At 45.0% G+C, this 25,723-nt stretch overlaps 2 protein-coding genes across 2 annotated transcripts; both read left to right on the top strand.

Moving 5' to 3' along the window:
• The first annotated feature begins 182 nt into the window (after nucleotides 1–182).
• Nucleotides 183–25,248, top strand: LOC122645634 (probable WRKY transcription factor 40). The gene is made up of 4 exons (XM_043838955.1): nucleotides 183–233; nucleotides 24,159–24,386; nucleotides 24,635–24,751; nucleotides 24,836–25,248. The coding sequence occupies exons 1-4, from the start codon at nucleotides 198–200 to the stop codon at nucleotides 25,187–25,189; spliced, it is 735 nt and encodes a 244-aa protein (XP_043694890.1). The 5' UTR covers nucleotides 183–197; the 3' UTR covers nucleotides 25,190–25,248.
• LOC122645636 (probable WRKY transcription factor 40) lies at nucleotides 449–13,037 on the top strand. The gene is made up of 3 exons (XM_043838957.1): nucleotides 449–536; nucleotides 12,420–12,536; nucleotides 12,649–13,037. The coding sequence occupies exons 1-3, from the start codon at nucleotides 492–494 to the stop codon at nucleotides 13,021–13,023; spliced, it is 537 nt and encodes a 178-aa protein (XP_043694892.1). The 5' UTR covers nucleotides 449–491; the 3' UTR covers nucleotides 13,024–13,037.
• Nucleotides 25,249–25,723: the final 475 nt, after the last annotated feature.

The following is a 25,723-nucleotide window of genomic DNA, read 5'->3' as shown; positions in this document are numbered from 1 at the left end:
TACCTTCTCAAGACTCAGAGTAGACTCAGTGAGGAAAGATTACTTGGCCGCCTTGAGCAGTTGGAATAATAATCAGCGTGAACCAAACGGCCATTGAATAATATTTCTTAAAAATCATATTAAAACAGGGTTTAATTTTGCTTTTTCCTTTGCTTTTCCTATATATCTATCTGTTCCTCACTGATCACTTCAATGTAATGGATGATGAACACTATACTTCTCTTGCAGAGAAGGTAAATGGGTATCTACTGTAATGGGATAGTGTAAATTTCAGTCATGAATTTACGTGTAGTTTTGTTACTTTTCTTGGTGCAAGTTCGAAGCGAGAGATGGAGCGTTTACACAAAGAGAATGAGATGCTCAGGTTTTCTCTTCGAGATGATGAGCAATAAGTGCCGGATCCTTCAAGAAACAATGTTGGTGTTGCTGCCGACAATGGCTCAAGTGAAGACTCCAACAAGAGAGCTAAGAATGAATTTGCTAAAACCAAAATGTCTCGAATCCTTACTAGAACCGATCCGAGAGACTTTAGTTTTGTAAGTCATCTTTGATGAGTCATAAATTACCCAACCAACCCGAGGTCGCCACGTGGATGTACTGAGATCGAGGCCTTGAGCCGAGCCGAGCACAAGCCAGACCGGGCCGAACCGTTTAACCGTAAGGAAGCAACGCATCATTTCTGACCTGGCCGAGCACTTAGGCCGACCACTCAGCCCACCGAGGACAATCCGATCAACCGAACCAAGCTGTGCAAAGTTGGGCCGACCCGACCACCGACAGATTTGACATTCCGTCTCCTGTGTGCCGAGCACCCGCGTCGCGGAGCACCACCCAGGTCAGCTAAGGGCCCCAGGGCTGACCTCACATCAGTAGGCCGAGGCCGAGGCCGAGCACCGAGGTCACGGCCACCCCAGGGCTGAGCTCTGAGGCCGACCACCGAGGCCGACCACTGAGGTCGAGCCCTCCACCGAAGCTGTTTTAACGGCCCGCCGAAAATCGCAGAGCCATGTCAGCACCATCCGGGAATCGCGGGATAAAGATCGAGCCGCAATCCCCAACGCGATATGAAATCACACTTTGACATGAACTCTTACCTTAAAGAGAGAGTCCGACCCCGAAAATAACTCTCCACTCCGCATAGAAGAGCCTTACCAAAGAAGGACTCCTACCATACTAGGACTCTCCCAACTGCCTCACCCACACTCTATAAATACTCAGGTATGGAGCTCTGTTGCTCATCTCACTTTTTACTAGCTGTTACGCTGTTGCACTGGAGACCTGACTTGTGCGTTGGAGAGTCCTAGGCCGAAGCCACACCGGCTCTCTTGAGCTCACTCGATTTTTTGCAGACTCATCCGTGGGCGAACCGGGCGACAGAGGTTTTCACAAGCAACAGATTTGGCGTCGTCTGTGGGAACAACGTCAACTAGTCATCGTCGTTTCTGCCAATCCAAAGAGCGAAGACAATGGTGGTGCAAACAAGATCAGGATAGAACGGCTCCGCCTCCCGCGGGGATGAACCGCAACCTGATAGGCAAGCTAGACGTTTGCCACCCCCTGAAACGTCGCGGCAAGGCGCGACTGGAAGACCCCCTCGAGCGGGGGGCCGCAGCCCAGCGTGGGTGCCACGGCCAACCCGATTCCCCTGGAGGATGGTGGGAATGGCGGAAGTGTGTTGGACACGACGTAAGAAGGACGGCCAAGGCCGATCCGAACCATCCAAGGCTGAATTTGTCGCTGCCACCACCCATGCCGAGAAGTTTGGATCCGAAAGCCCCAGCGAACAACTGACAAGGCATGGACGTTCAGCTTCAACTGCTGCACACTAACGAGATGCTGTGAACTCTCATGGGACAGATGGCCCAGGGCGGGTTGCTAGGCCAGCCACCAGTCGCACCCCCCTTGGCACCAGGGCTCATTGAGGGAAACTTGCAGCAGAATGGTGGTTGACGTCGGGCCGAGCATCGAGCAGCGTCGTCTCATCCACCTCGTTAGAAAACTCCTCCTCTGCGTCCCAACAGGAGTGCTCAGTAGGATGAGCAGGAGCATCCTCGGAGCCCGAGGATCGGGCAAGAGATCAAACCAACGGCATCGGTAGTGAGAAGATCGGTATTTTTAGGCCGGCTCGGAGAGGACGGACAACCGAGGGCACACCGAGAACAACAAGACGTAGCCCCACGATGCCGAAGCCTGCCTCTCCGAGAAGAGCAGCCGAGAAGCCCCAGCGGGTCTAATTTCCAGATGGAAAGAAGAGTAAAGAGGGGTGATGCAGACCGAGCCGACCAGAATGGCCGACCTCAATGGGACGACCAAGCAAACTGATCCCGAGCTGAAGGACAAAAATCATTGACCTCGGCCGAATGAACGGGACAATTTACACCAGGTGGATGAGCCGAACGGCTGAGCACCTGAAACCAAGCTGGAAAAGCGGCTACTAGACTTGGTCGAGCAGGTGGAGGAATTGAAGAAACAGGCGACCCCAGACGCCTATTCCCTGATCGGACGACACCCTTATCCTCCCGAGATCATGATCGTGCTACTATCGACCTGGTTCAAGCCACCTCCCTTCGACCAGTATGACGGGACGACAGACCCGACGGATCATATCAACTATTTCAATGCGATGATGACCATGTACAGGGGAACCAAGATTATCTCTTGTCGAGCTTTCCCCGCATCTCTCAAGGGCGCAGCGACCTCATGGTTCTCCTGGTTGCCACCGAACTCTATAACGAGGTTTGCTCAGCTCTACCCAACCTTCGTCACGCACTTCCAGAGTAGCATGAAACACAAGAAGACGACGGTCAACCTCCTCAGTGTGAAGCAACGGTCTGATGAGTCGATCCGAGAGTTCGTCTCATGTTTCAACAAAGAATCCTTAGACATCAAGGATTTGGATGAGGCCACGGCCCATATTGCGATGAGCAACGGGCTCACTGACATGGACCTCATCAAGGACTTGGCCCAGAAGCCGAGCTCTTGGAGAGGTGCAATGAGTTTGCAAATATGGCGGAGGTGCTCCAAGCCCAGAAGGGGAACGAAGGAAGAGCCGAGAAGAAAAGGTCGACGACCGATGACGGCAAGGAGGAAAAGCGGCCCAGGACTGATTACCGAGTTGAGAGATCAGACCGAGCTCAGAGCCCTGATTACACCCCATTGAATACCTAGTGCAAGGAGATTTTGATGTAAATACAGGACGGCGGATACATCCGCCGACCTCGACCGATGTAAGCCGGGTCATCTCGGAATCCCAACAAGTATTGTCAATTCCACAAGGACACCGATCACGATGCCGAGGATTGTTATCAGCTGAAAAGAGAAATTGAAGAGCTGATAAAAGCAGGGCACCTGAAGCGATATGTCAAAGGAGGCCGAGAAGAACATGGGGGTCGGCGACCTAGGGATTGTGACAGGAGAAAGGCCGAGCCGAGGACAGATGGCCGAAGAGCCAAGCACAACGAGGCCAAAGACAGGACCGAAAAGAAAGATGATGGACCCGGGCCCAGCAGTGACAAAGGAGCCCCCATATACACTATCCTTGGAGGCCCCGGGCAAGAATCTACACTGAAGGCCAAGGCGAGTGAGCGGTTCGTAGCGGTCACCGAGATGCCAAGCAAATGGCCGAAGTCTGAGGCGACGATCTCCTTCACTGAGGACGACCTAGAAGGTATAAGTTTACCTCACGATGATGCTTTGGTAGTGCAGGTGGAAATTGCGAAGAGACCTGTTCATTGCGTATTGGTCGACACGGGCGCATCCGTGGACCTTATATAGCTAGACGCATATCGACAATTTGACTTCGACGATGAAGCGCTCAACCCGGAGGCCACCTCACTTCACAGGTTCTCAAGAGCCGCCGCCACCATCAAGGGCACAATTGACCTACTGGTCACGTTCGAACAAGCTCCATGTCAAGCAACGATCCAAGTTAAATTCATGGTGATGCGGTCGGTGGTGGCCTTCAACGCCATACTCGACCGCCCATCATTGACCACTCTCCAAGCCATCATCTCGCCGACACACTTGAAGATGAAGTTCCCTATAGAGAACGGCATCGGAGAAATCCGAGGTGATCAAAAGAAAGCTCGGGAATGTTACGCCACATTCGTTAAGCAATACAAAGGCAACGTCCGAGGAATGGCGATGTGCGTCGAACACCTCCCTGAAGACCAGCGGGATGAGCTCAAAGAAAGACGCGGAAGACCTGTAGAAAACCTCATCCCATTCTCCCTCAGCGATGAAGATCCGACGAAGATAGTACAACTCGGGTCATTATTGAGTGAAGAACAAAGGAGTCAGCTGGGAAAACTCTTAAGGGTGAATGCTGATGTCTTTGCCTGGTCAACCGTCGACATGCCTGGCATACCGAGGCACGTAGCCAAGCACCAACTCCATATCAATCCAAGCCGAAAGCCGATCCAGCAGAAGAGAAGGAACTACACCCTTGATCGGCAAGCCGCGATCAAAGAGGAGGTGGAGAAGCTCCGCCGATCAGGGTTCATCCGAGAAGAAAAATTCTTGACTTGGTTGGCAAACGTCGCTATGGTTCCCAAGCCAAACGGGAAATGGAGGATGTGCGTCGACTACACCGACCGTAATAAGGCTTGCCCAAAGGATAAGTACCCGCTACCTCGGATTGATCTCTTGATTGATGCCACGGCGGGGCACGAAATGTTGAGCTTCATGGACACGTACTCCGGCTATAACCAAATCATTATGCATGAGGAGGATGAGTCGTACCACATTCGAATCGACTAAGAAAATTTCATTACAAAGTCATGCCGTTCGGGTTGAAGAACGTGGGAGCAAGATATCAACGGCTGGTGAACTATATATTCCGCGAGCAGATTGGAAGAAACATGAAAGTCTACGTGGACGACATGTTAGTGAAGAGCTTGAAGGTTGAGCACCACTTGGCCGACCTGAAAGAAGCCTTCGGTGTGCTAAGGAAGAACCAAATGAAACTAAACCCCGCCAAGTGTGCATTTGGCGTGACCTCGGTAAAGTTCTTCGGCTTCATGGTCTTTTTCAGAGGCATCGAGGCCAATCCGACGAAAATCAAAGCCATCCAAGAGATGATCCCTCCAAGGATGATCCGAGAAGTACAAAGGCTAAACAGGCGACTGGCAGCGTTGGCACGATTCATGTCGAGGTCGGGCGACAAGAGCCTATCATTCTTCAAGGCCCTCAAGAACATCCAGAACTCGAAGGACTTCATTTGGTCGGACGAATGTCAACAAGCTTTTAAATAGCTGAAAAAATACTTGGAGAACCTGCCTCTTCTCAGCCGACCAGAGCCAAAAGAAGAGCTTCAAGTTTACTTAGTCGCTACCCTGATCGCGGTCAGCGCGGTGTTGGTTAGGGAAGAAGGAGTTCAGAAGCCCATATACTACATCAGCCATGTTCTTGTCGACGCCGAGATGAGATACTCCAAGTTCGAGAAGGTAGCATGAGCTCTTGTCACGGCCGCGAGAAAGCTAAGGCCATACTTTCAAGCTCATCCGATCGCGGTGCTGACCGACCAACCTCTCAATAAGATATTGCACAAGCCCGACATGTCAGGTCGGCTGATCACCTGGGCGGTCGAGTTGAGTAAGTACGATATAAGTTATTGCCCGAGGACCACATAAAAGGGCAAGCCCTTGCCGACTTCATCGTCGAGTGCACAATACCCGACCTAGAGGTCGAGGAAGAGAAGATAGTAGAAGAAGCTAATGCAGAAGCTAAGGCCGACCCGACCTGGACCATGAACGTTGACAGCTCGAGCAACCCCGAAGGAAGCTAGGCTGGGCTGATCCTAGTGAGCCCCAAGGGGTTTCGCGTCCAATATGCCCTAAGGTTCAACTTCCCAGCCTTGAACAATGAAGCCGAGTATGAGGCCCTCCTGGCCAGACTCCGAGTCAGCAAAGCCATAGGCGTCAAGCAATTGAGGGTACGAGGAGACTCGCAACTTGTGGTCAACCAAGCCAACGGTGAATACGAGGCAAGGATGAAAGAATGGTGGCATACCTGAGCCGAGCCCGAGCACTGATCTCCGAGCTCGAGCACTTTGAGATGACCCGAGTACCAAGGCAAAAAAATACTGTGGCTGACTCCCTTTCACGGTTGGCCGAGGCCAACCTCCCAAATCTGAGTCGATCGGTATACATAAAGATTCTTGAGAAGCCCTCCTTATAAGAGGAAAGTGTCAACCACATCGAAGAAGATGGGCCGACCTGGATGGACCCGATCGTTAACTACTTGGAGAACGATCAACTCCCAGAAAACCGAGATGAAGCGAGGAAAGTTAAGATCCGAGCTGCCAAGTACACCATGATCGATGGAGTGCTCTACAAAATCTCAGCACCCCTTCTCCGATGTAACGGATCGAAAGGAGCCGAGTACGCCTTGGCCGAGGTGCATGAAGGAATATGCGGAAGCCACATAGGAGGCCGAGCATTAGCATACAAGATACTCCAGCAAGGGTTCTACTGGCCAAGAATGTAAGAAGAGTCCCTGAGGTACATGAAGACGTACGAAAGTGTCAGCTCTTCGCACCAGTGCTGACCCGACCTACAACAAAGCTGATGTTTATGTTGAGTCCGATCCCCTTCGCTATGTGGGGGATGGATATACTTGGAGACTTCACCCCGGCCTCCAAAAATTGGAAATACTTGGTCGTTGCCATCGACTACTTCACCAAGTGGGTTGAAGCCGAGCACCTGACCACCATCACCGAGAAGAGCATGGAGAAATTCTTTTGAGACAAGGTGATTTATCGGTTTAGACTACCCAAAGTGCTCATCACTGACAATGGTGCGTAATTCAACAATCCGAGCTTCCGGGAGTTCTGCAAGCACTTCTACATCGATTTTTGTCTGGTCTCGGTAGCTCATTCACAAGCCAATGGGCAAGTGGAGGTGTCGAACCGAACACTACTTGCGGGGATCAAAAGAAGATTGGATCAAGCCAAAGGGAGATGGGTGGAAGAGCTGTCGAACGTCCTATGGGCGTATCGGACAACCATAAGAACACCGACCGGGGAGAGTCCTTTTCGTCTAGCTTATGGAACCGAAACCCTCACTCCCGTTGAGGTTAAAGCGTCATCATACCAAGTGCTCAACTTTGATGAGAAGACCTACGAAGATGGGCTTAGAGCCAACCTCGACTTTCTCGATGAAGTCCGAGAGGACGCCTTGCTTCGGAACACGGCTTACCAATAGAAGACGGCAAAGAATTACGACTCGAGGGTGAAGGAACGACATTTTTGCCAAGGAGACCTCATCCTCAGAAAGCTCAGCGCGTCCCAACCAAGGCAGCAAGAAAAATTAGCACCAAATTGGGAGGGACCGTACATAGTCTCCAAGCAAATTCGCCCAGGGACGTATCGCTTGCAGACTCCAGGGGGCAAGAAGGTACCGAGGCCTTGGAACTCGAAAAATTTGAAGAAATTTTTTCAGTAGTTTTCTTAAGTATCCTGCTCGGCACGGTTTATGACGAGCATATTTTGTACTCGACTTCGGCCTCGACGTTCATGATTCAATCAAACAAAGTCTTTCTCCACTACTTAGTGTACTTTCAAACTCCAAGCATGTCGAGTCATAAAACCAGTCCTCATAGACCTGGCCGACGTCAAAGACCAACCCTCATAGGTTGGCAACTAAGTCATAAGACCGCTCCTCATTGACCTGGCTGACGTCAAGATCGACCCTCATAGGTCGGCAACCAAGTCATAAGACCGGTCCTCATAAACCTGGTCGACATCAAAGACCGACCCTCATAGGTCGGCAACCAAGTCATTAGACCAGTCCTCATGGACCTGGCCGACGTCAAAGATCGACCCTCATAGGTCGGCAATCATGTCACAAAATTGACCCTCATAGGTCGGCTACTAAGTCAGAAGACCGGCCCTTATAGGCCGAATAACCCACAAGCACAAACTCTCACCACAGCCGAGCTGAACGAAAGCCAAAATCAAGCAAAAATATCTAAGGCATAGGGCTCGGCCGCAGAGCCTGCTCTGCCGAGCAACCCCAATGGCCTCGACTCGAGCTGATAAACACTATAAAAATGAACGAGACCCTGCCCTCGGACCATCACAGACGTTTCATGACCAAGAAATAAGGCCGCCCTGACCGACCCAGCACAGCATAGCTAAAAAATATCCAAGTCCTTGAGCTTAGCTGAGGGACCGGATCGGCAGCTCGGCCACAGCACTCAGACGATCAAGAATAACACATATAAGGAAAGTAAGGCAAACGGTTGCCGAGCTCAAACACCTAGACAAGTTGTAAAAAGAAGTTTTCTATTCATTAAAGGCCGACAGCTCGGCACGGTTACAAAAAGTGGGCAACTTAGCCCGGTAGATACAAAAAAAAAAAAGAGAGGGAGACATCTTGATTGAAACCCCGAGCACGGGGACATGTACATTAACGGCAGAAAGAAAAATTACAATCTCTAAGGGGCGATCTCCTCAGTGAGCTCTCGAGAGACGTCCTCGGCAGCGCCCGTTGAAGTATGCTCAGTGGGAAGCTCGAGAGGATCCGAGGCCGCTAAGGTAGGGTCGGCTAGGGACACGTCCTCGAGAGGAAGAGTCTGCGTGACCTCGACATCTTCCTCGTCTCCCAACCCCTTGGCTACTATGGTCGCATCGTCATCAAACCGCGAGAGGTTGAGATCGGGAAAGGCAGTCTTGAACTCGGCCAAGAGGTCGGCCAGACTAGCCTCATAGCCCTCGCCGTATAGTGGCTTCCTTATTTCATGGCACACATCGGCGTATTCCTCCGACATGAGGTAGTCGGTAACAGCCTCGGCTCAAACCCGAGATAGGTCATCCTTGGCCTTCCTCTTGGCTTGGTCGAGCTGAGCCTTCAAGGCCTCGACCTCTTCCTTCCATTTTGCTACCGCCTCCTCCAGGCTGTTGACCTTGTCCTCGGCCTCGATGAGCTTATCGGCAGTCTCTCGATGCGCTTGGATAGCAGTACACACGTCCGTGTTGGCTTTCTTGACCTGAACCTCGAGAGAAGCATTCGCGGTCAGAAGCCGCTCAAACCGAAGCATGGTCTCCACCGCCTTGGCAAAGCCCTACAAAAGGACATCCTAGCAAGAATCAGGACGAGCCAGTAGGGTCGGACCAATTGGTAGGAGCCAAGCATAAGCTTACCATCTTGAAGTCTTGGAACAGGGAGGAGATGAGCTCGGGATCGGACAACTTCTCGAGCATTTCCTTGTCCTTGGGGAGCCGACTTGTGTCAAGCCACTCCTTGGCATGCGCGGCCGAGGTCAGGGCGGAGTCCTTGGGGAAAAGACGCTAGCTCGGTTAAACTGGGACGTTACTGGTTGAGGCCCTCCCCAAGACAAACCGAGCGACATCGAGAGGCGAGGGGACCCCAGGGAGGTTTCCAGTCGTGAGGTTGAAGGATATTTTTAGCCTTTTCCCATCCCTCGCCAGGCTCTTCTCGCCCCTCTGACCTTTCCCCTTCCTCGGTGACCCCCTTGCACTTCTCAGCCTCAAGGCTGACCACAGTGTCCGCTAGGCTCAGCAGCACAGCCTTGCCCTTCAGTGCCTTGGAAGCCTCGCCTCAAGACTTCTTCTCGGTGTTTTTTCTCCTCCTCTCCACGATGGTCTCGGCCCTGAGCCGATCCGTGTCCATTGGGGGAATGTGGCCGACCACTGCAAGAAAAATGATGCGTTAAAAGCAGGCTCTAAAAAATCAAGTAAGCGGGTCGGCTCAGATACCCAAGCCAATTCTAGCAAACTGACAATAGCTCAGCTCGGACTCCTACCAGGGGTCATATGCCACCTTTGAAGGAACCCCTCATCATGGAGCTAGAGGACATCGAAAGGCCGATGCTGGAGGATTAGGTCGAGTGAGGTAAGCTCATTCTTAGTTAGGGGCAACGCCCTGTTGACGTAACCCAAGTGGATCTCCTTCCACTTGGCCCGGAAAGGGCAGTTCGGGATGGAAGCAAAGAAGAACCGAGGCTTTCAGTGCTTATTTGAGGTCGGCGTCCCGATCAAAAACTTATGGCAGCTTAGGGCCGCGTTCTTCCCAGTACGGCGGGTGAAATAATACCACCCCTTCTCCGGTGACTTCTACAGGAAATAGAGCAAAGAAAAAAGAGCCATGCTCGCAGCTCTGCCCATCTCGCAGAAAATGATGTGGAAGCCATACAAGGACAGCCACGAGTTCGGCACCAGCTGACCTGGAGATAGGCAAAAATGGTCTAAGATCTGATCCACAAGATCAGGCATGGGAAGCCTAAAGGCATACCTGAAGGGTATCTCGTACAAGGCCACCTCGCCAAGCCGGATGAAGCAAGCCATCTCCCCAAGGTTAAGAGCTCAGAGCTTGACGTCCTCGGAGATGGCATAAGTCGCCCTGAGGCATTGGAGGTCGGTATCAATGATTGTGCTTTGGACGGTACCGACACTCCCCTCTTCAGGCTAGGGAGTGTCAGCAGACGAGCTGATCGAGCCGACCCCATCTCGGGAAGAACTCTCCTCACCCGACTCCTCGTCAACTATCGAAGATGATCCTGAGCCCTCGGCTCGGTCTTTACGGATTGGCTGGGCCTCAAGGCCAGACTCCATGGGTAGGGGAAGCTCAGCGATGTCGTCCTGACATGGCTCTGCTATGATAGGCTCGTCCGAGGTTGAGCCCAACAGGTCTATTATGGGGGAGCGAGCAGGGAGCTCTAGGCTAGGATTTGCACCCTTAGCCACCCCAGCGAACACCTCGCCCGCGTGACTACTACCAACTGACATAATGGGTAGAGGAGACTTACTGGTTGAAGAATCTTCAAAGATAAGCTGAGCGCGAACTAGAAAGCTGAGAGCGCCGAGCACTAGATGAGCTGAAGAATTCAAGCTAGCCAAGCACTCAAAAGCTTGAAACAGTGAAGAACGAATGAAGAAGAGTAGCCCATTTATAGCCTCCGGGCCAAAGTGATCCAACGACCAAGGAGAGTTCAGCGCGATTCAACGATCCAGATCAAAAGACGATTTGAATTCCTGAGCACCATTATGAGGTCGAGTGACATGACACTGATTCCCCAACTGTCAGACCATACAACATCAAATCAATGAAGGAAAAGAGCTCGGACTCGGCCTCAGAGGAGAATCGCCATCAAAAGGAAAGGTCCTACTCATCAAGGCTGAACCGACCCTTGATGAGTGGGGGGACTGTGATGAGTCATAATCACCCAACCAACTAGAGGTCACCACGTGGATGTGCTGAGACCGAGGCCTTAAGCCGAGCCGAGCAAGAGCCAGACTGGGCCAAACCGTTTACTCGGATGGAAGTAATGCATCATTTTTTACCTGGCCGAGCACATAGGCCGACCACTCAGCCCGCCGACGACAGTCCGATAAACCAAATCGAGCCTTGCAAAGTCGGGTTGACTCGACCACCAACAAATTTGACATTGCATCTCCTGTGTGCCACGCCACGGAGCGCCACCCAGGTCAGCCAAGGGCCCTAGGGCTGACCTCACATCAGTAGGCCGAGCACTAAGGTCACGGCCACCCCAGGGCTGAGCTCTGAGGCCAACCACTGAGGCCGAGCCCTCCACCGAAGCTATCTTAGCCGCCCGCCAAAAATCTTCGGGCCACTTCAGCACCACTCGGGAATCGCTGGATAAGGATCAAGCGCAATCCCCAACGCGATACGGAATCACACTTTGACATGGACTCTTACCTTAAAGAGAGAGTCTGACCCCAAAAATAACTCTCCACTCCTCATAGAAGAGCCTTACCAAAGAAGGACTCCTACCACACTAGGACTCTCCCAACCGCCTCACCCACACTCTATAAATACTCAGGTATGGAGCTCTGTTGCTCATCTCGCTTTTTACTAGCTGTTACGCTGTTGCACTGGAGACCTGACTTGTGCGTCAGAGAGTCCTAGGCAGGCACCACACCGACTCTCTTGCGCTCACTCAATTTTTTATAGGCTCATCCGTGGGCGAACCGGGCAACGGAGGTTTTCACACGCAACAATCTTCTTCCCAGATTTCAATATATAATTGTTGTTTTCGCTGTTTATCTTATTTTCTAATTCAATAATAATCCTTTTGTTAGGGGTACGATGTCTAATATTCCTCTCTTGGATTAGAGGGTAGATTCCCAATTGCGGTTAAGAGGCCAAAGAATTCGAAGGGTTAAATAGGTATTTTCAGTAAAATTTCTGTAGAGGATTTCGCTATAAATTTGTAGCTAAGGTTTTTTCTTTATATTGGAATCTGAGAGAGGTGTGAGGATGAGCGACGGTAACCCTATTCACCATTGATAGTGAAACAAATCTCATCTCACAGTGGAAGTAGGCAATCTTGCTGAACCAAGTAAATCCTTATAATCAATTGTGTTAATGTCGTTTGCGATTTCCATTCTTTGTAGCATCGTTATAGGCTTCGTTTTTTCTACATGCTTGTTGTTTTAGGTGGTGAAAGATGGATGCCAGTGGAGGAAATATGGACAGAAGGTTACTAAAGATAACCCATCACCCAGAGCTTATTTCAGGTGTTCCATGTTTCCTGCTTTCCTTGTCAAGAAAAAGGTATAGAGAGAGAGAGAGAGAGAGAGAGAGAGAGAGAGAGAGAGAGATCTTGTATTGAGTTTGAACAAACCCAACTTTTTAACTAACCCATTTCTCCTTTTATCGTGATTAGGTGCAGAGATGTGTAGAGGAAAAGTCTATATTGGTTGCAACATATGAAGGAGAGCATAACCATGAGGTTCAAGCACCAAGTGGTTTTACAGATTTTCAAGATTGCACATTCATGGCCTCAACTACCAATTCCCATAGTTTTTCCCCTAATGATCTTAATCTTCCTAAACCAAATACAACCCTTGGTTTAGCTCTTCCTCGGGTTTATAAAGGCAGTAGTAGAAGGCCATGCCATGATTCCATGGATACCTATAGAATTGAAGAACATGTGGCTTCCTTAACCAGAGATCCTAACTTCACTACAGCTTTAGCATTAGCAGTAGCAGTTGCACGATCAATTGTGACCCTTCCTGATCATTCTACTAATCAGATGTAGAATTTTATGTTCTTAATCTATTAGATCCTCTTCTTGCATACTTGTGGATCAACTTTTTAGCTAGGCTGAAGAGAATCCTCATGCGTGGATTGACTTATGTCCTCTATTTTTGTTAATTTGAATGCAAAAAACCAAATAGAATTGGGTTGATAGTATCATCAAAGCTTTATAGGCTTTTGCTTTTTACGAAGTTTTTTCTTTGTCTTGGATTGTGTTCCCTTGTTAGTCTTTACTTCCACCTTTGGAAAAGGAGTTCGATTATGTGATTCCTGCTAGGAAAGCTCAGGGGTAATTTGGTAACTACTCAATCACTTAGTATTAGGGTTTTGTATTATATATAGATATGTTGTGAAAAACTCTTGTACATACTCACATAATTGTTCAACACTATAATTGAGGTTTTCCATCTTCTCCAGTCTTTTTCTCTACCACTCTATGATAAGGGTTTTGGCAAAAACCCCATTTATGTGGAGGAGCTTGCGTTCAAGGGAACGCAAAGTTATACGTCTGCGTGTGATTTATTGTGAAAGGATTTGCGCTTGTGAAGTTTCAGGTAACAATCGAAACCCTAAGATTCATTATGACATTGAATGGTTTCCCCCATCAGTTGCAACGATTCGAATTCGCTTCTACTGAATTGTACATACGATTCTAACAACCTCAACCATCCACAAGCCCAAGTCTTACATGGTTAAATTTGGGCTTGAGATAGGCTCAATATTGATATAAACTTGTATAGAGCCCGATACTCTAGCTGGACCTAAGACAAGTTTACCCAGACCATGTTCCTTATCATCATTTCAATCATTACGTGAATTACATATTTTTTATCTATCATAGTCTCAATATCACGCCCCTATCCCTACAAGGAATATAATACATTAAAGGGTGTGTCTAGGATGACGCACGTCATCCCAATAAGCCACCAGGATCACAGATATAGTGTCCCAAGCCACAGTCATAAACCAATATTAAAATAAAATAATATCAGAGTGCGGAGGGAGAAAGATTACATTACAAAAGATCAATATGGGGAAGCGTTTACAATAGTTACAATATGTTCAATCGTCTAATGATACTTAAATAGTTTAACAATCATCCGATTTACCATCATATAACTACATAAAAATAAAAGTATAACATGAAATGTTTATACAAGGGCTTAAGCCCTAAAAGAATCAAAAGGGAACAAGTCCCAGACATTAGTATGCCCCATAGGCACAGTCGTTGCAAGGACATCCATTACCATGCTCCTCAGTCACAGCCTAAAGGTCCTTGAAACCAATATCATCATATTCCGAGGATTGAACCTCGAGTCCAACAAAATAGCCATCACCTACAACAACATCTAAAAGAGTGTGCACAAAGGGGGTTAACTCCACTGAGCCAGTGAGGGGATGGGGAATGCACAAACAAACAAGTAACCTAGTCTATGATGCATGTGAATGTTGATTGATTTTCCACCTAACAAACAATTCTAAGTCAATGGTGTATGCTACTATAACATTTCGGGAGACACCATGGGTCACTTATCTTATCGCCATAGTGAAATTTCAATTGTTACCAGGGGCATGCGCCGGCCTTAGCCCCAATACCACCAAGAGGCAGACCCCGATGATCAGTGGTCATCCCTGATCTAACCTCTCATCCTGACAGGTAGTAAGGAGCCCTGATCACCCAACACCTAAACCCCTGTTGGTAAGGGTCGTAGCATAGCGAACAAAACCTAATCACATTTATACTACATGCAATCCTATTGTCTCAAGAGATATTCTGGGTGCGTCAACATTCCATACCATCTAGCACCCGGGTACCAGCATGACACGATGCATACAAATCATCATAGCATGCAACAAAAGTTGGATTTGTTCAAGTTGGGTACTCCCCGATACCGTAACCCGATATAAAATGAAATACAATTCACCACATCACATCGATCAAGTAAGATAAAATGCAATTATGCAATCATGTTTAATAATCATGCAAATAGCATGATACATGTACATTTAATATAAAGCAAACCCAAAAAATTGCCCAAAACCCAATCACCAATCGTTCACGTATTGTTCGGTACATCTAGTAAGGATCGCTTTAGTACACGTTCCCCTGTAGTTGTTAGATAGCCTTGGGATGCAGGAACAAGGTGTTAGAGGATGTAGGTGTGTCTCATATGGAATCCCCAAGAGTTTTTGTACAACACAGCATGAAGGAGTTTGAATGGATTCTTGAACGTAACCTACCAACAGTGGATCCGTTCTTAGGTATTAAGAGGCAGTGGTGAACAGATTCTCGTACATACCCCACTTTTACAAGTCTGTTCATAAATCCGTTCAAGCTAATCTTTCAAAAGTTCAGTATTTATACTGAACGGATTTTTGAACGGAGGCCCGATACTTAGGTCTGTTCGTAAATCCGTTCGAACCAGAACATGAATTCATTAAGTTATCCGATTTCAACCTAAGTCTCTATGTGTAACAAGATTTTTAGGGCTTAGAGGGGATCATCACAAGGCTCATTAAGGTCTCATAGGTCTAACCTATGCTTTGGTTTTAGGGATTCATAGGTTGGATCCCTCCAAGGTTTTCATTTCTAGGTTTAGATTTATCTTAGGGTTTTAAAGATGTGAAATGTAATGCTAATGATACATTATGGTCTATTTAGTGATTTTGCTAAGCAAGAACCATAAGAGGCTCAAGGACTTTAATCCTAAGGTTTGGTCCTTGGGTTCAAGAGCTCAACCTTTAACCTTATGTGAGGAAAGGTCAGTAGGGCTTGAAATGATGGAGGTTAGCTCACACTAGAGTCACTAAGAGCTAAAGATATACTTTGTGTTCCATAAGGAAACCCTAGGTCTGAGGCAAACTCTCCAAGACTATGGAATAAAGTTTGACACTTCCTCAATTTGATGTGATAACACGAGTGCAATAAATCTTAGCAAAAACCCGATTTTACACTCTAGAGCAAAACACATGGACATTCTCCATCACTTCTTACGTGATACAGCTCAAAGAGGTGAAATCAGACTTGACTTCATAGAGACTGAGAAGCAACTCGCAAATATTTTTATAAAACCCCTAAGTGAAGAGAGATTTTGTATGTTAAGAAGAGAACTAGGGATATGTAACCCTTTTGAATGATCAATTGTATATTTGTTATTCTTAAAACTGTGAAATATGTTGAAAAACTCGATTCGGCATACCGAATCTAGAAATGGTATACCGTTTCATATTTCTCCAACAGATATCAGATTCCCGAGAGGAAACGACATACTCCGGATTGGATTCGGTATACCGAATCGCTTTTTACTGGCTGTTTTCTAGCCATTTTCTAGCCGTTGGAGACTAAGTTGGGCCTATATAAAGCTCACTGTTTACTCATTTTTTTCCTTATTTTACTCACACATCTCTCCCCTTGTGCTAAACATTCCAAATCACTCACTTTTACTTATTTTCTCACTCTCTATCCCTCAAACATGAGTAGAAAAGAGAAGCAACCAATGACTCAAGATGCTCCACCGTCAAAAAGAGGTCAACATGGAGGTCGATTTACACCAATTCGTGGTGGCTCTTCAGTAGTGGGAGCTAGTGCAAATCCACCAAGTAGACTCTTTCCTAACCCCGAATGTCATGAAACTTGGCCTCTCTTCCGTGATAGAAAAATTGAAGAAGGAAGAGATGTTGACGTTTTCTCTTTCCACAGTCTTTACCTTGAAGAAAAATTTAAAGACATTGAATGGGACTCTTTCCTTCATCTCTCGGAGCCTTGCTACCCAAATCTTGTCAAATATTTCTACAACAACCTTTATTTTAGTGGGTCAAAGAGCGACTTGAAGATACATACCTTTGTCAAGGGCAATCAAATGCACATCTCCATTATTGACCTTGCAAGTTTCTTTCAAATCTCAAGTGAAGGACCTTGTCTTTTTTGGACTCCCAAGAGTTCCTCCTTTCGAGACCTCATCAACCATGAGGAAGTATACTCCAACATCCTTGAAGAATATTATGGAGATGAGGTATCCGTCCCTATAGGTCACCTAAAGCTCACCCCTCATGTCATTTCATACATCATGCAACATAACTTCATTCCAAGAGGAGGAGATCAGATTAAGTGCTTGACCCCTCAAGCCTATCTTACCTATTGTGTCAATACCAACACTCCTTTGTGCCTTCCCTACTTCATCATGCGGTACATGGAGATGATTGCACATCTAAGGAGAACCACAAATCTTCCTTATGGTCGTCATCTCACCCGCATCTTTAAGGCCTTTGACATTGACCTTGATCGTGAGATAGAATCTACCACCTCTTTCCTTCCTATGACTCAGAATTCTTTCCACACAATAAATATTCCGGACTTTCATGAAGATTATGAGGAAGGTGACTCAGGTAATGAGGAAGAACAACAACCAAGAAGGCAACCCCATCAACAACTTTGGGCACCCGAAGGTTTTGAAACTTGGGTTTCCAACTTGGAGGAATACATGGAAGAAACCAATACAAGGGTGATTGACCTTGAAATGGGACAACAACAACTCCAACAAGATGTCATTTCATTGCGTCAAGAAGTCAAAACAAGCTTTGATTCGATGAACTCTAGACAAGAGAGGATCCTCACCGTAGTCCAAACATTGTCTCTAAATCTTAGCTTTCTATCTCTTGACACTCCGGGAGCCACTCCCCAAGCCGCTCCACCTCAATTCTTCACACCTCAAGGATTTCGACCATCTTTTCGGGCACCCTACCCCAGAGAATCTAGCTCTATTCCCTCTATTCCACCATTTCCCGGGATGCCTCTTCAAGATCCACTCAATCCCGAAGCTCCATGATTTTTTAAATTTGCTTTAACACTTTTGATAATGTCAAAGGGGGAGAAAAAGTGGAAAATGGATATAATCTTGTTATTGCTTATTATACTCCTATATATGGAATCTTTATATACAATTTCAATTCATTCAATTATGATATGCATTATGGATTTATTATTGTGCAAGATTACTTTATTTTCATTACTTTGGTAAAACATTTGTCATCATCAAAAAGGGGGAGATTGTTGAGGAAAGGACCTCACGTACACACTCCTTCATATCATGGTTTTGATAATAATAAATAAACCTATTGTGTACTAACTCTTGTTCTAGATGCATAAGCAGCCCTTTACAAGAGCATGGCAACAAGTGAGGGGGAGCACCTAATTTCAAGACTATATACACAAGCACTTCAATGATTCATGGAAGAAGATACTCAAGCAAAGCTATGAAGCCCAAGACTTGAAGTACTTTTGAAGTGTCGGAATTGTATTAAATTGTATAGATGTATTAAGGTCTAAATTAATGTATCGCACACACACACGCATGCATACATAAAGAAAGACCTTAGGAGGTTAAAAATAACTCAAATCCATGTGTCCATGCCAATTGGAATCATCCCAAAATAGTCCATCCAAGGACTTGCAGTAATCCAGCAAAACTGCTAAGTCGATATACTGGATCTAAAAATGGCAATACCAAATCCCATATATCCCACAGATACAAGTCATAGAGAGCAAACTGAATGCTCTGTATTAAATTAATGTCGGAATTGTATTAAATTGTATAGATGTATTAAGGTCTAAATTAATGTATCGCACACACACACGCATGCATACATAAAGAAAGACCTTAGGAGGTTAAAAATAACTCAAATCCATGTGTCCATGCCAATTGGAATCATCCCAAAATAGTCCATCCAAGGACTTGCAGTAATCCAACAAAACTGCTAAGTCGATATACTGGATCTAAAAATGGCAATACCAAATCCCATATATCCCACAGATACAAGTCATAGAGAGCAAACTGAATGCTCTGTATTAAATTAATGTCGGAATTGTATTAAATTGTATAGATGTATTAAGGTCTAAATTAATGTATCGCACACACACACGCATGCATACATAAAGAAAGACCTTAGGAGGTTAAAAATAACTCAAATCCATGTGTCCATGCCAATTGGAATCATCCCAAAATAGTCCATCCAAGGACTTGCAGTAATCCAGCAAAACTGCTAAGTCGATATACTGGATCTAAAAATGGCAATACCAAATCCCATATATCCCACAGATACAAGTCATAGAGAGCAAACTGAATGCTCTGAATCTGGATATGGCATACCGGATCAAAAATATCATTATAGACCATGATCCAGCATATCGAATTCAATTATAACCGTTGGGATTTGACCGTTGAGTCAAAGGCTATATTTTAAGTAATTTGGTGATTCGGTATACCGGATTGAGAAATGGCATATCGGATTAGCTCTGTCTTTTGAATCCGATCTTAAGACAGTTCATTAATTAAATTGAACTGCCTAGCCTATAAATAGGCACATGTTTAAGCTTAAATTAATACCAATCACCATCATTAAGAGACTTTACTACAAGTTCTAAGTGCTATAGCTTCAAGTGAGCATTCAGTGATTTCAAGCATCCAATCATCACAAGCTCACACACTCAAGCTCCTCTACCTCATCTAGCTTCAAGCTCCAAAGGTGGAAGGTAGCATACACTCCTACTATGGTTGAGGTAACGTTTTTCTTAGTAGTTTTACTTTATGTTTTAATTGAGTCCTCCTGCTCTGAATCAAGAGTAGTGTTGAGTCATCTTGCTCAGAATCAAAATTTGTACGAGTTCTCTTGCTCTTTCTCAAGATTGTTTTTAGTGGAATTCTCTCTAAGGTGAGAGGAGTAGAAATAGGTAAGTTTTGGCCGAACCACTATAAAATTTGTGTGTTATTAGCGCAATTACTTTAATTTTTGTTAATAACTCAATATTCCACAAAAGATTTTATTTTACACTAGCTTCACCTATTCACCCCCCTCTAAGTGATTTTACAAACTCAAACCTGAATCAAACCCAACCTAGACCAACCCTAGGACCTTAATCTGATCTAAACCATGTTTGACACATCTTAATGATTCTGTTAACTTAGGTTATAACCCCGAGCACGAAGCGTAGTGTCAGATATCGATTGGGACCGAGCTAACTGAAGGACAAGCATGATTTGCACAAGGCGAGTGGAATTACACCATGGGTGTAGGTGTAACATGATTGAAGAGTCATGGCAACAACAACAACAACAACAATATTTACTGTTGACAAAAAGGTAGCAGTATGTGGGTAAAAATAGGTTTGCAATACGTTGATGAAATTCAACCATTGATTTAATCAATTAAATCTCAATCGTCGAAAATTTTTATCTTAATTAACCGAGATTGCCTGTTACCATTTTTTATCTCAAATCTCAATATTTGCCGCTGCAACTCCCCCTTCCATTGCTTCCTCCCCACTCCAGTCCACCCAATATCTCCATTTGGCCATTTTTTTCTATTTTCATACCCAAATAGGTTAACAAGGCCAGCTTTTCTCTTTCTCAAGTGGTTGTAAGAAAAGAACTTCACCTTCTGATTCTAATTCGGAGATGAACTCCATTGAGACGCCATGGTTGATCACCTTGAAGAACCCCAATTCTTCATAGGCCTTGACTAAGAGGGTCTTGACATCTAGTTTTGAGAACACAAATTCCAGACACAAAAGCGGTAAGTTTGCAGTCATTTATTAGAGAGAGGTTTTGAGTAGATCACCATAACGGAATAACTAAAAGTAAGGCAGCAGAGGGAAATGAGGAAACCTTTGATGAAAGTGGGAATTGGAAGCTGGAGTTGGATTTGGGGGAGTGTTAAAGTTGAGATTGATTTCCTCATGAGCGAAACCTCTGATAAAAGTGGGAATTGGAAGTTCATCTCCGGATATCATTTGCATATCAAATTGTGAATTTTAAGAAATTTAATTCCTAACAACGAACTGGTATGATGTGTTTCTTAACAATCTTTCGTTGCGACTGAGACAATGAATCAAGAGTTTCTTCAAAAGCCAGTTTGGACTATATAAACCCAAAACAAGAGCTTTATTATTATTAAACAGGAGCACGATATATTCAACTTCTGATTCTGCCAAAAAGATAAGAAAAACCCCAAAACTCTAGCTGTAATCCAACAAATTAAAAGCCTCTACAAATTCCTTCTTAGTTCTTTCAAAGATCGACTACACTCTATTTGAATCTCATAAGAAAAAAAAGACCCCCATAAAACGTAAAGAGAATACTTCATCTTTATTTTTCTCTCCTTCATCCAAACTTATGATTTACAGAGGAGATCTAAAAGGGGAGAGAAGTGAAAGAAATTAACTGCGGAAGAATCACAAAGATGGGAATGATGTACAAAAGGGGAGAGAAGTGAAAGAAATTAACTGCGGAAGAATCACAAAGATGAGAATGATGTACAATTTCGATGAAACAACATACATGGTTGGAGCAGCGCAACATGTGGTGGGGGATGGGGTATTATGGAGGATGGGGAGACGGAGTGGGGGAGGGGTTTGCTATAGAGGAGGAAGAGGAGGAGAGAGAGACTCTTACCGCAAAAGCCAGGAACCGGTTATTAATTGGAAATTGAGTGAATGGTTCATATTAACTTAATGTAACATCGATGGCTATAATCAAAAGATGTGGGAATAAGTTCGCAATGCGTACGTTCCGCCACCACTCACCCTCTATTGTTTTATTTATTTAAATTGCTTATATTCCTATTTGATTTCTTATTCATATTTGATGGCTATTGGAATTGAATGCTAATGTTATACATGTGAAAATGCTGGATTAGATGTCATAGCCGGCTTGGAAATGAGGCCAGTGGTAGCCCTAGAATGGGACACAGTTGACACCACCCAACTCATACTATGTCATATAGAATGCATATGGCTAGGGAATCATCACCCGTGCTACGAACCCTTGCCAACAGGGGTTTAGGTGTTGGATACCACAAAAGTGTGAGGCTAATGTCCTAAAGGGCATTGCTCGGTCAATTGGCTCATCGGGTCAGTAGGACAGGTGATGTCTGTTGGCCCATCAGTTAATAGGGCTGGTGGTAGCACAGTAGAAACTTAAAAGGCCGATCGGGCTGACCTGGGGAAGGGATGCTGGAGCCAACTGATTTTCTCCGACAACTCAATGGGTGTATCGAGGGAAGGGGTTAGAGGCCCGCACCAGGTATACATGTATTGGGGATTGTAGTAGCACTTTTACCTTCCTTAGTTTTAATGCTAAGTGGCTTAATAATAATAAAGAACCTCATTTTATATAAGATTTATTTGGTCGTGCTTACATGTGCATGCATGGTATATATTTCATTCACGGGCTCGGTGGAGCTCACACTCTTGTATATTTCTTTTTAGATAATACTGCAGGTGGACATCTCGACAGCTGGGAGACTCATTTTGTTGAGGAGGATGATGGTGATTATGTCCTTTTGGTTTGGACCCCGAGGGAGGTTATCCCTCTTGTGCGGGCGACCAGGGTGGCCCTTGAGGACGATCCTTAAGGGATGGGCAACATACTAATCTAACCTTTTGGCGACTCTCTTTGGGTAGATAGGATATACTAAACTCCCCCTCATCTTGTATAGCTTACTTGGGCTCTTGATATTGCAGTCATCTTTTGTATTTCGTTAAGCTATTGGTTAGAAAAATATTGACTGCATAATCAAGTGGTGAAATGGAGCAATGAATAATGTACTGTTTATTTTTGAATGTTTAATGATAACCTTTAGCTTCTGCAATAGTCTGTATCTCTTTTTATCCATTGTTATGGGTGTGTGTGTTTGTGAGTTATATTAACTACTTCTGGATCTTGGGGATTTGGCAGATGTTGTTATACATTCCGGATCACTTGCTCTATTCTCCTGGGGGGTGGTTTGGGGCATGACAATATATTTACTCGAAATCCCTCTCTTTCCTAGAATTTGTCAGATTAAATCTCGAAGGACGTACTCAGCCATAGGCTTTTCTAGGTCAATATAGACCATATGGAGATCCTTCTTGCTATATTTATTTCATTCCATAAGCCTCCTCAATAAGTAGAAAGCTTCAGTCGTGGATCTACTTAGCATAAAGCCAAATTAGTTCATCGAGATATGGGTCTCTCTTCTCAAACAAGCTTCAATAACCTTCTATAGTTATTGCAGCTTTGGATATCACATTTATTCTTGTAGATTGGGATTATAATGTTTCTCCTCTATTCATCTGACATCTTCCTTATATACACAATCCTATTAAACAGATTGATTAACCAATAAACCCATAACTTCCGAAGGTTTTCCACACTTCTATCAGAATCTAATTTGCATGGAATACATATCGAAACTAAAATAACTTCACCATGTTGTGACTTGTGAGTCACATGGCCAATTGTTGGGAAAGCAATTTTTACTTTCCTATTTGCACCGGAAAGAAGGGCAGTCAATGTCTTTCAACAACTTTTGTAAGTAAACGGCACTCAGTATAATCCAACTATAGTCCGAGGTGTTTTTAGGTTGAGAGCTAGCGTTCCCATGGGAGAACGACTTGATGTTGATTTGATCATTTGGACACTCCAACACCCCCCAAAGGCATAATTATCTATCTATGGATGAGTAAATATATATTGATTGGATTCCAATGTGATGATTAACCAGAATTTTGTCTTTCTTAAGTCCGTTTAGTTTCAGAGCATACAACACGTTGTGACGCCCCCACTGTCTAATAGGAAAACGAATAAAAATGGGAAAAGTACACTTTGCTTACGTTGGTGGCTGAGGTAATCAGTACTAACGTCAGCAATCTTATGAGATCTTGTGCGCATCGTGCGGTACAGCAGCGTCCATTTGTGCACTGGAGCTATAATTTTCCAATCCTATGTCTCTTAAGAGCCACAAACCTGTTTCCCTGACTTGAAAGAGTCTGCTTGAAATTATGTATTTTTCTTTCTTGTACCTTCGCAAGACTCAGATTAGACTCAGTGAGAAAAGATTACTTGGCCGCCTTGAGCAGTTGGAATAATATAATCAGCGTGAACCAAACGGTCATTGAATAATATTTCTTGCGACGATTTCTATATATGTATCTATCTCTTCCTCACATATCGATCACCTCAATATCATGGATAATGAACAATATACGTCTCTTGCAGAGAAGGTAAATGGGTATCTATAGATAGCTATGTAATGGGATAGTGTAATTAATTATCAGTCATGAATTTACATATAGTTTTGTTACTTTTTTTGTTTCTTCAGGTGCAAGTTCTGGAAGCAGAGATGAAGCGTCTACACAAAGAGAATGAGAGGCTCAGGTTTTCTCTTCAGATGATGAGCAAGAAGTTCCGGCTTCTTCAAGAAACAGCTGTGGCTGTTGCTGACGAGAATGGCTCAAGTGAAGACTCCAATAAGAGGGCTAGGAATGAAGTTGCTAAAACAAAGATGTCTCGAGTCCTCATTAGAACCGATCCGAGGGACTTAAGTCTTGTAAGTCATTTTCTTCCCATACTTCAATATATATAATTGTTGTTTTCGCTCTTTTTCTTATTCAATATGGATCTTTGGAATTTTTATCCTCTCCTGTTACGGTGCTATAACGCATCGTGCGGCGGTTGCAGAGACCATGTGCACCATGTGGAGTCCATTGTGCCATGGCTTCTGCAGTGCCACACAATGCGCTACTGCACCATGTTGTAAGCAGGAGAGGATATCGATTCGGATCTTTGTGGTTTCAGGTAGTGAAAGATGGATACCACTGGAGGAAATATGGACAGAAGGTTACTAAAGATAACCCATCACCCAGAGCTTATTTCAGGTGTTCCATGTTTCCTTCTTGCCCTGTCAAGAGAAAGGTAGAGAGAGAGATCTTTTATTGAGTTTGAACTAACACTAACTCAATTGTTTAACTAACCCATGTCTCCTTTTATTGTGATTAGGTGCAGAGATGTGTAGAGGACAAGTCTATATTGGTTGCAACATATGAAGGAGAGCATAACCATGAGGTTATTGAAGCTCCAAGTAGCTTTACAGATTTTCAAGATTGCACAATCATGGCATCAACTACCAATTCCCATAATTTTTTCCTTAATGATCTTAATCTTTCTCAACCAAATACAACCCTTGGTTTAGCTCTTCCTCAGGTTTATGAAGGCAGCAGAAAAAGGCCTTGCCATGATTCCATGGATAACTACAGAATTAATGAAGAATATGTAGCTTCCTTAACCAGAGATCCTAACTTTACAGCAGCTTTAGCAGTTGCAGTTGCACGATCAATTGTGCCCCCTCCCTGATCATTTTACTGAGATGTAATAAAATTTGATGTTCTTAATCAAGATCCTCTCTTCTTGGATACTTGTGGACTTTTTGGAGAAAGCCAAATAGGTAGGTAGAAGGTAGCATCAAAGCTTGAAGATACTTTTCCATGAAGAAATCCAAAAGGCTATTTGTACTGTAATACGTTTTTTCTTGTCTTTACTGCCACCTCAACTCCGCGAGTCTCTGTTCGGTTTGAGTTTTTCTGAAAGGAAGTTCTTTTCTATGGTTAAACCTGATCTATCAACCGGCTGGACCAAGGTGAGCCCAGGGTTTACATGGTTAAATCTGGGCCCAATATAGACCCAGTAGTGCACTAGTACTGATATAAACTTCTACAAAGCCCGAAGCTCCGGGCTGGGCCTAAGACAGGGGTAAACCAAGGCTCTGTTCTGCAAGCCTACTCAACAAGCACAAGGCAATAGGCTGTAATATTAGGGATGTAAATGGATATTCGTAAATCCGTATTCGATCCGCGTTCGTATCCGTTTAGGAGAATCCGAATCCGTCCG

Source organism: Telopea speciosissima, chromosome 11 (genome assembly GCF_018873765.1).
Source record: "Telopea speciosissima isolate NSW1024214 ecotype Mountain lineage chromosome 11, Tspe_v1, whole genome shotgun sequence".
Taxonomy (NCBI): Eukaryota; Viridiplantae; Streptophyta; class Magnoliopsida; order Proteales; family Proteaceae; genus Telopea; species Telopea speciosissima.
Note: the sequence above shows the minus strand (reverse complement) of the source record. Positions and strands in the feature narration are given on the sequence as shown.

What these genes read in the sequence shown, in the direction of transcription:
- LOC122645634 (XM_043838955.1), top strand. Translation starts at nt 198, where the DNA reads ATGGATGATGAACACTATACTTCTCTTGCAGAGAAG. An exon ending in ATCCGAGGGACTTAAGTCTT is followed by an intron (nt 24,387 to 24,634) that starts GTAAGTCATTTT and finishes TTGTGGTTTCAG; the next exon opens with GTAGTGAAAGATGGATACCA. An exon ending in CTTGCCCTGTCAAGAGAAAG is followed by an intron (nt 24,752 to 24,835) that starts GTAGAGAGAGAG and finishes TATTGTGATTAG; the next exon opens with GTGCAGAGATGTGTAGAGGA.
- LOC122645636 (XM_043838957.1), top strand. Translation starts at nt 492, where the DNA reads ATGTCTCGAATCCTTACTAGAACCGATCCGAGAGACTTTAGTTTT. An exon ending in ATCCGAGAGACTTTAGTTTT is followed by an intron (nt 537 to 12,419) that starts GTAAGTCATCTT and finishes TTGTTGTTTTAG; the next exon opens with GTGGTGAAAGATGGATGCCA. An exon ending in CTTTCCTTGTCAAGAAAAAG is followed by an intron (nt 12,537 to 12,648) that starts GTATAGAGAGAG and finishes TATCGTGATTAG; the next exon opens with GTGCAGAGATGTGTAGAGGA.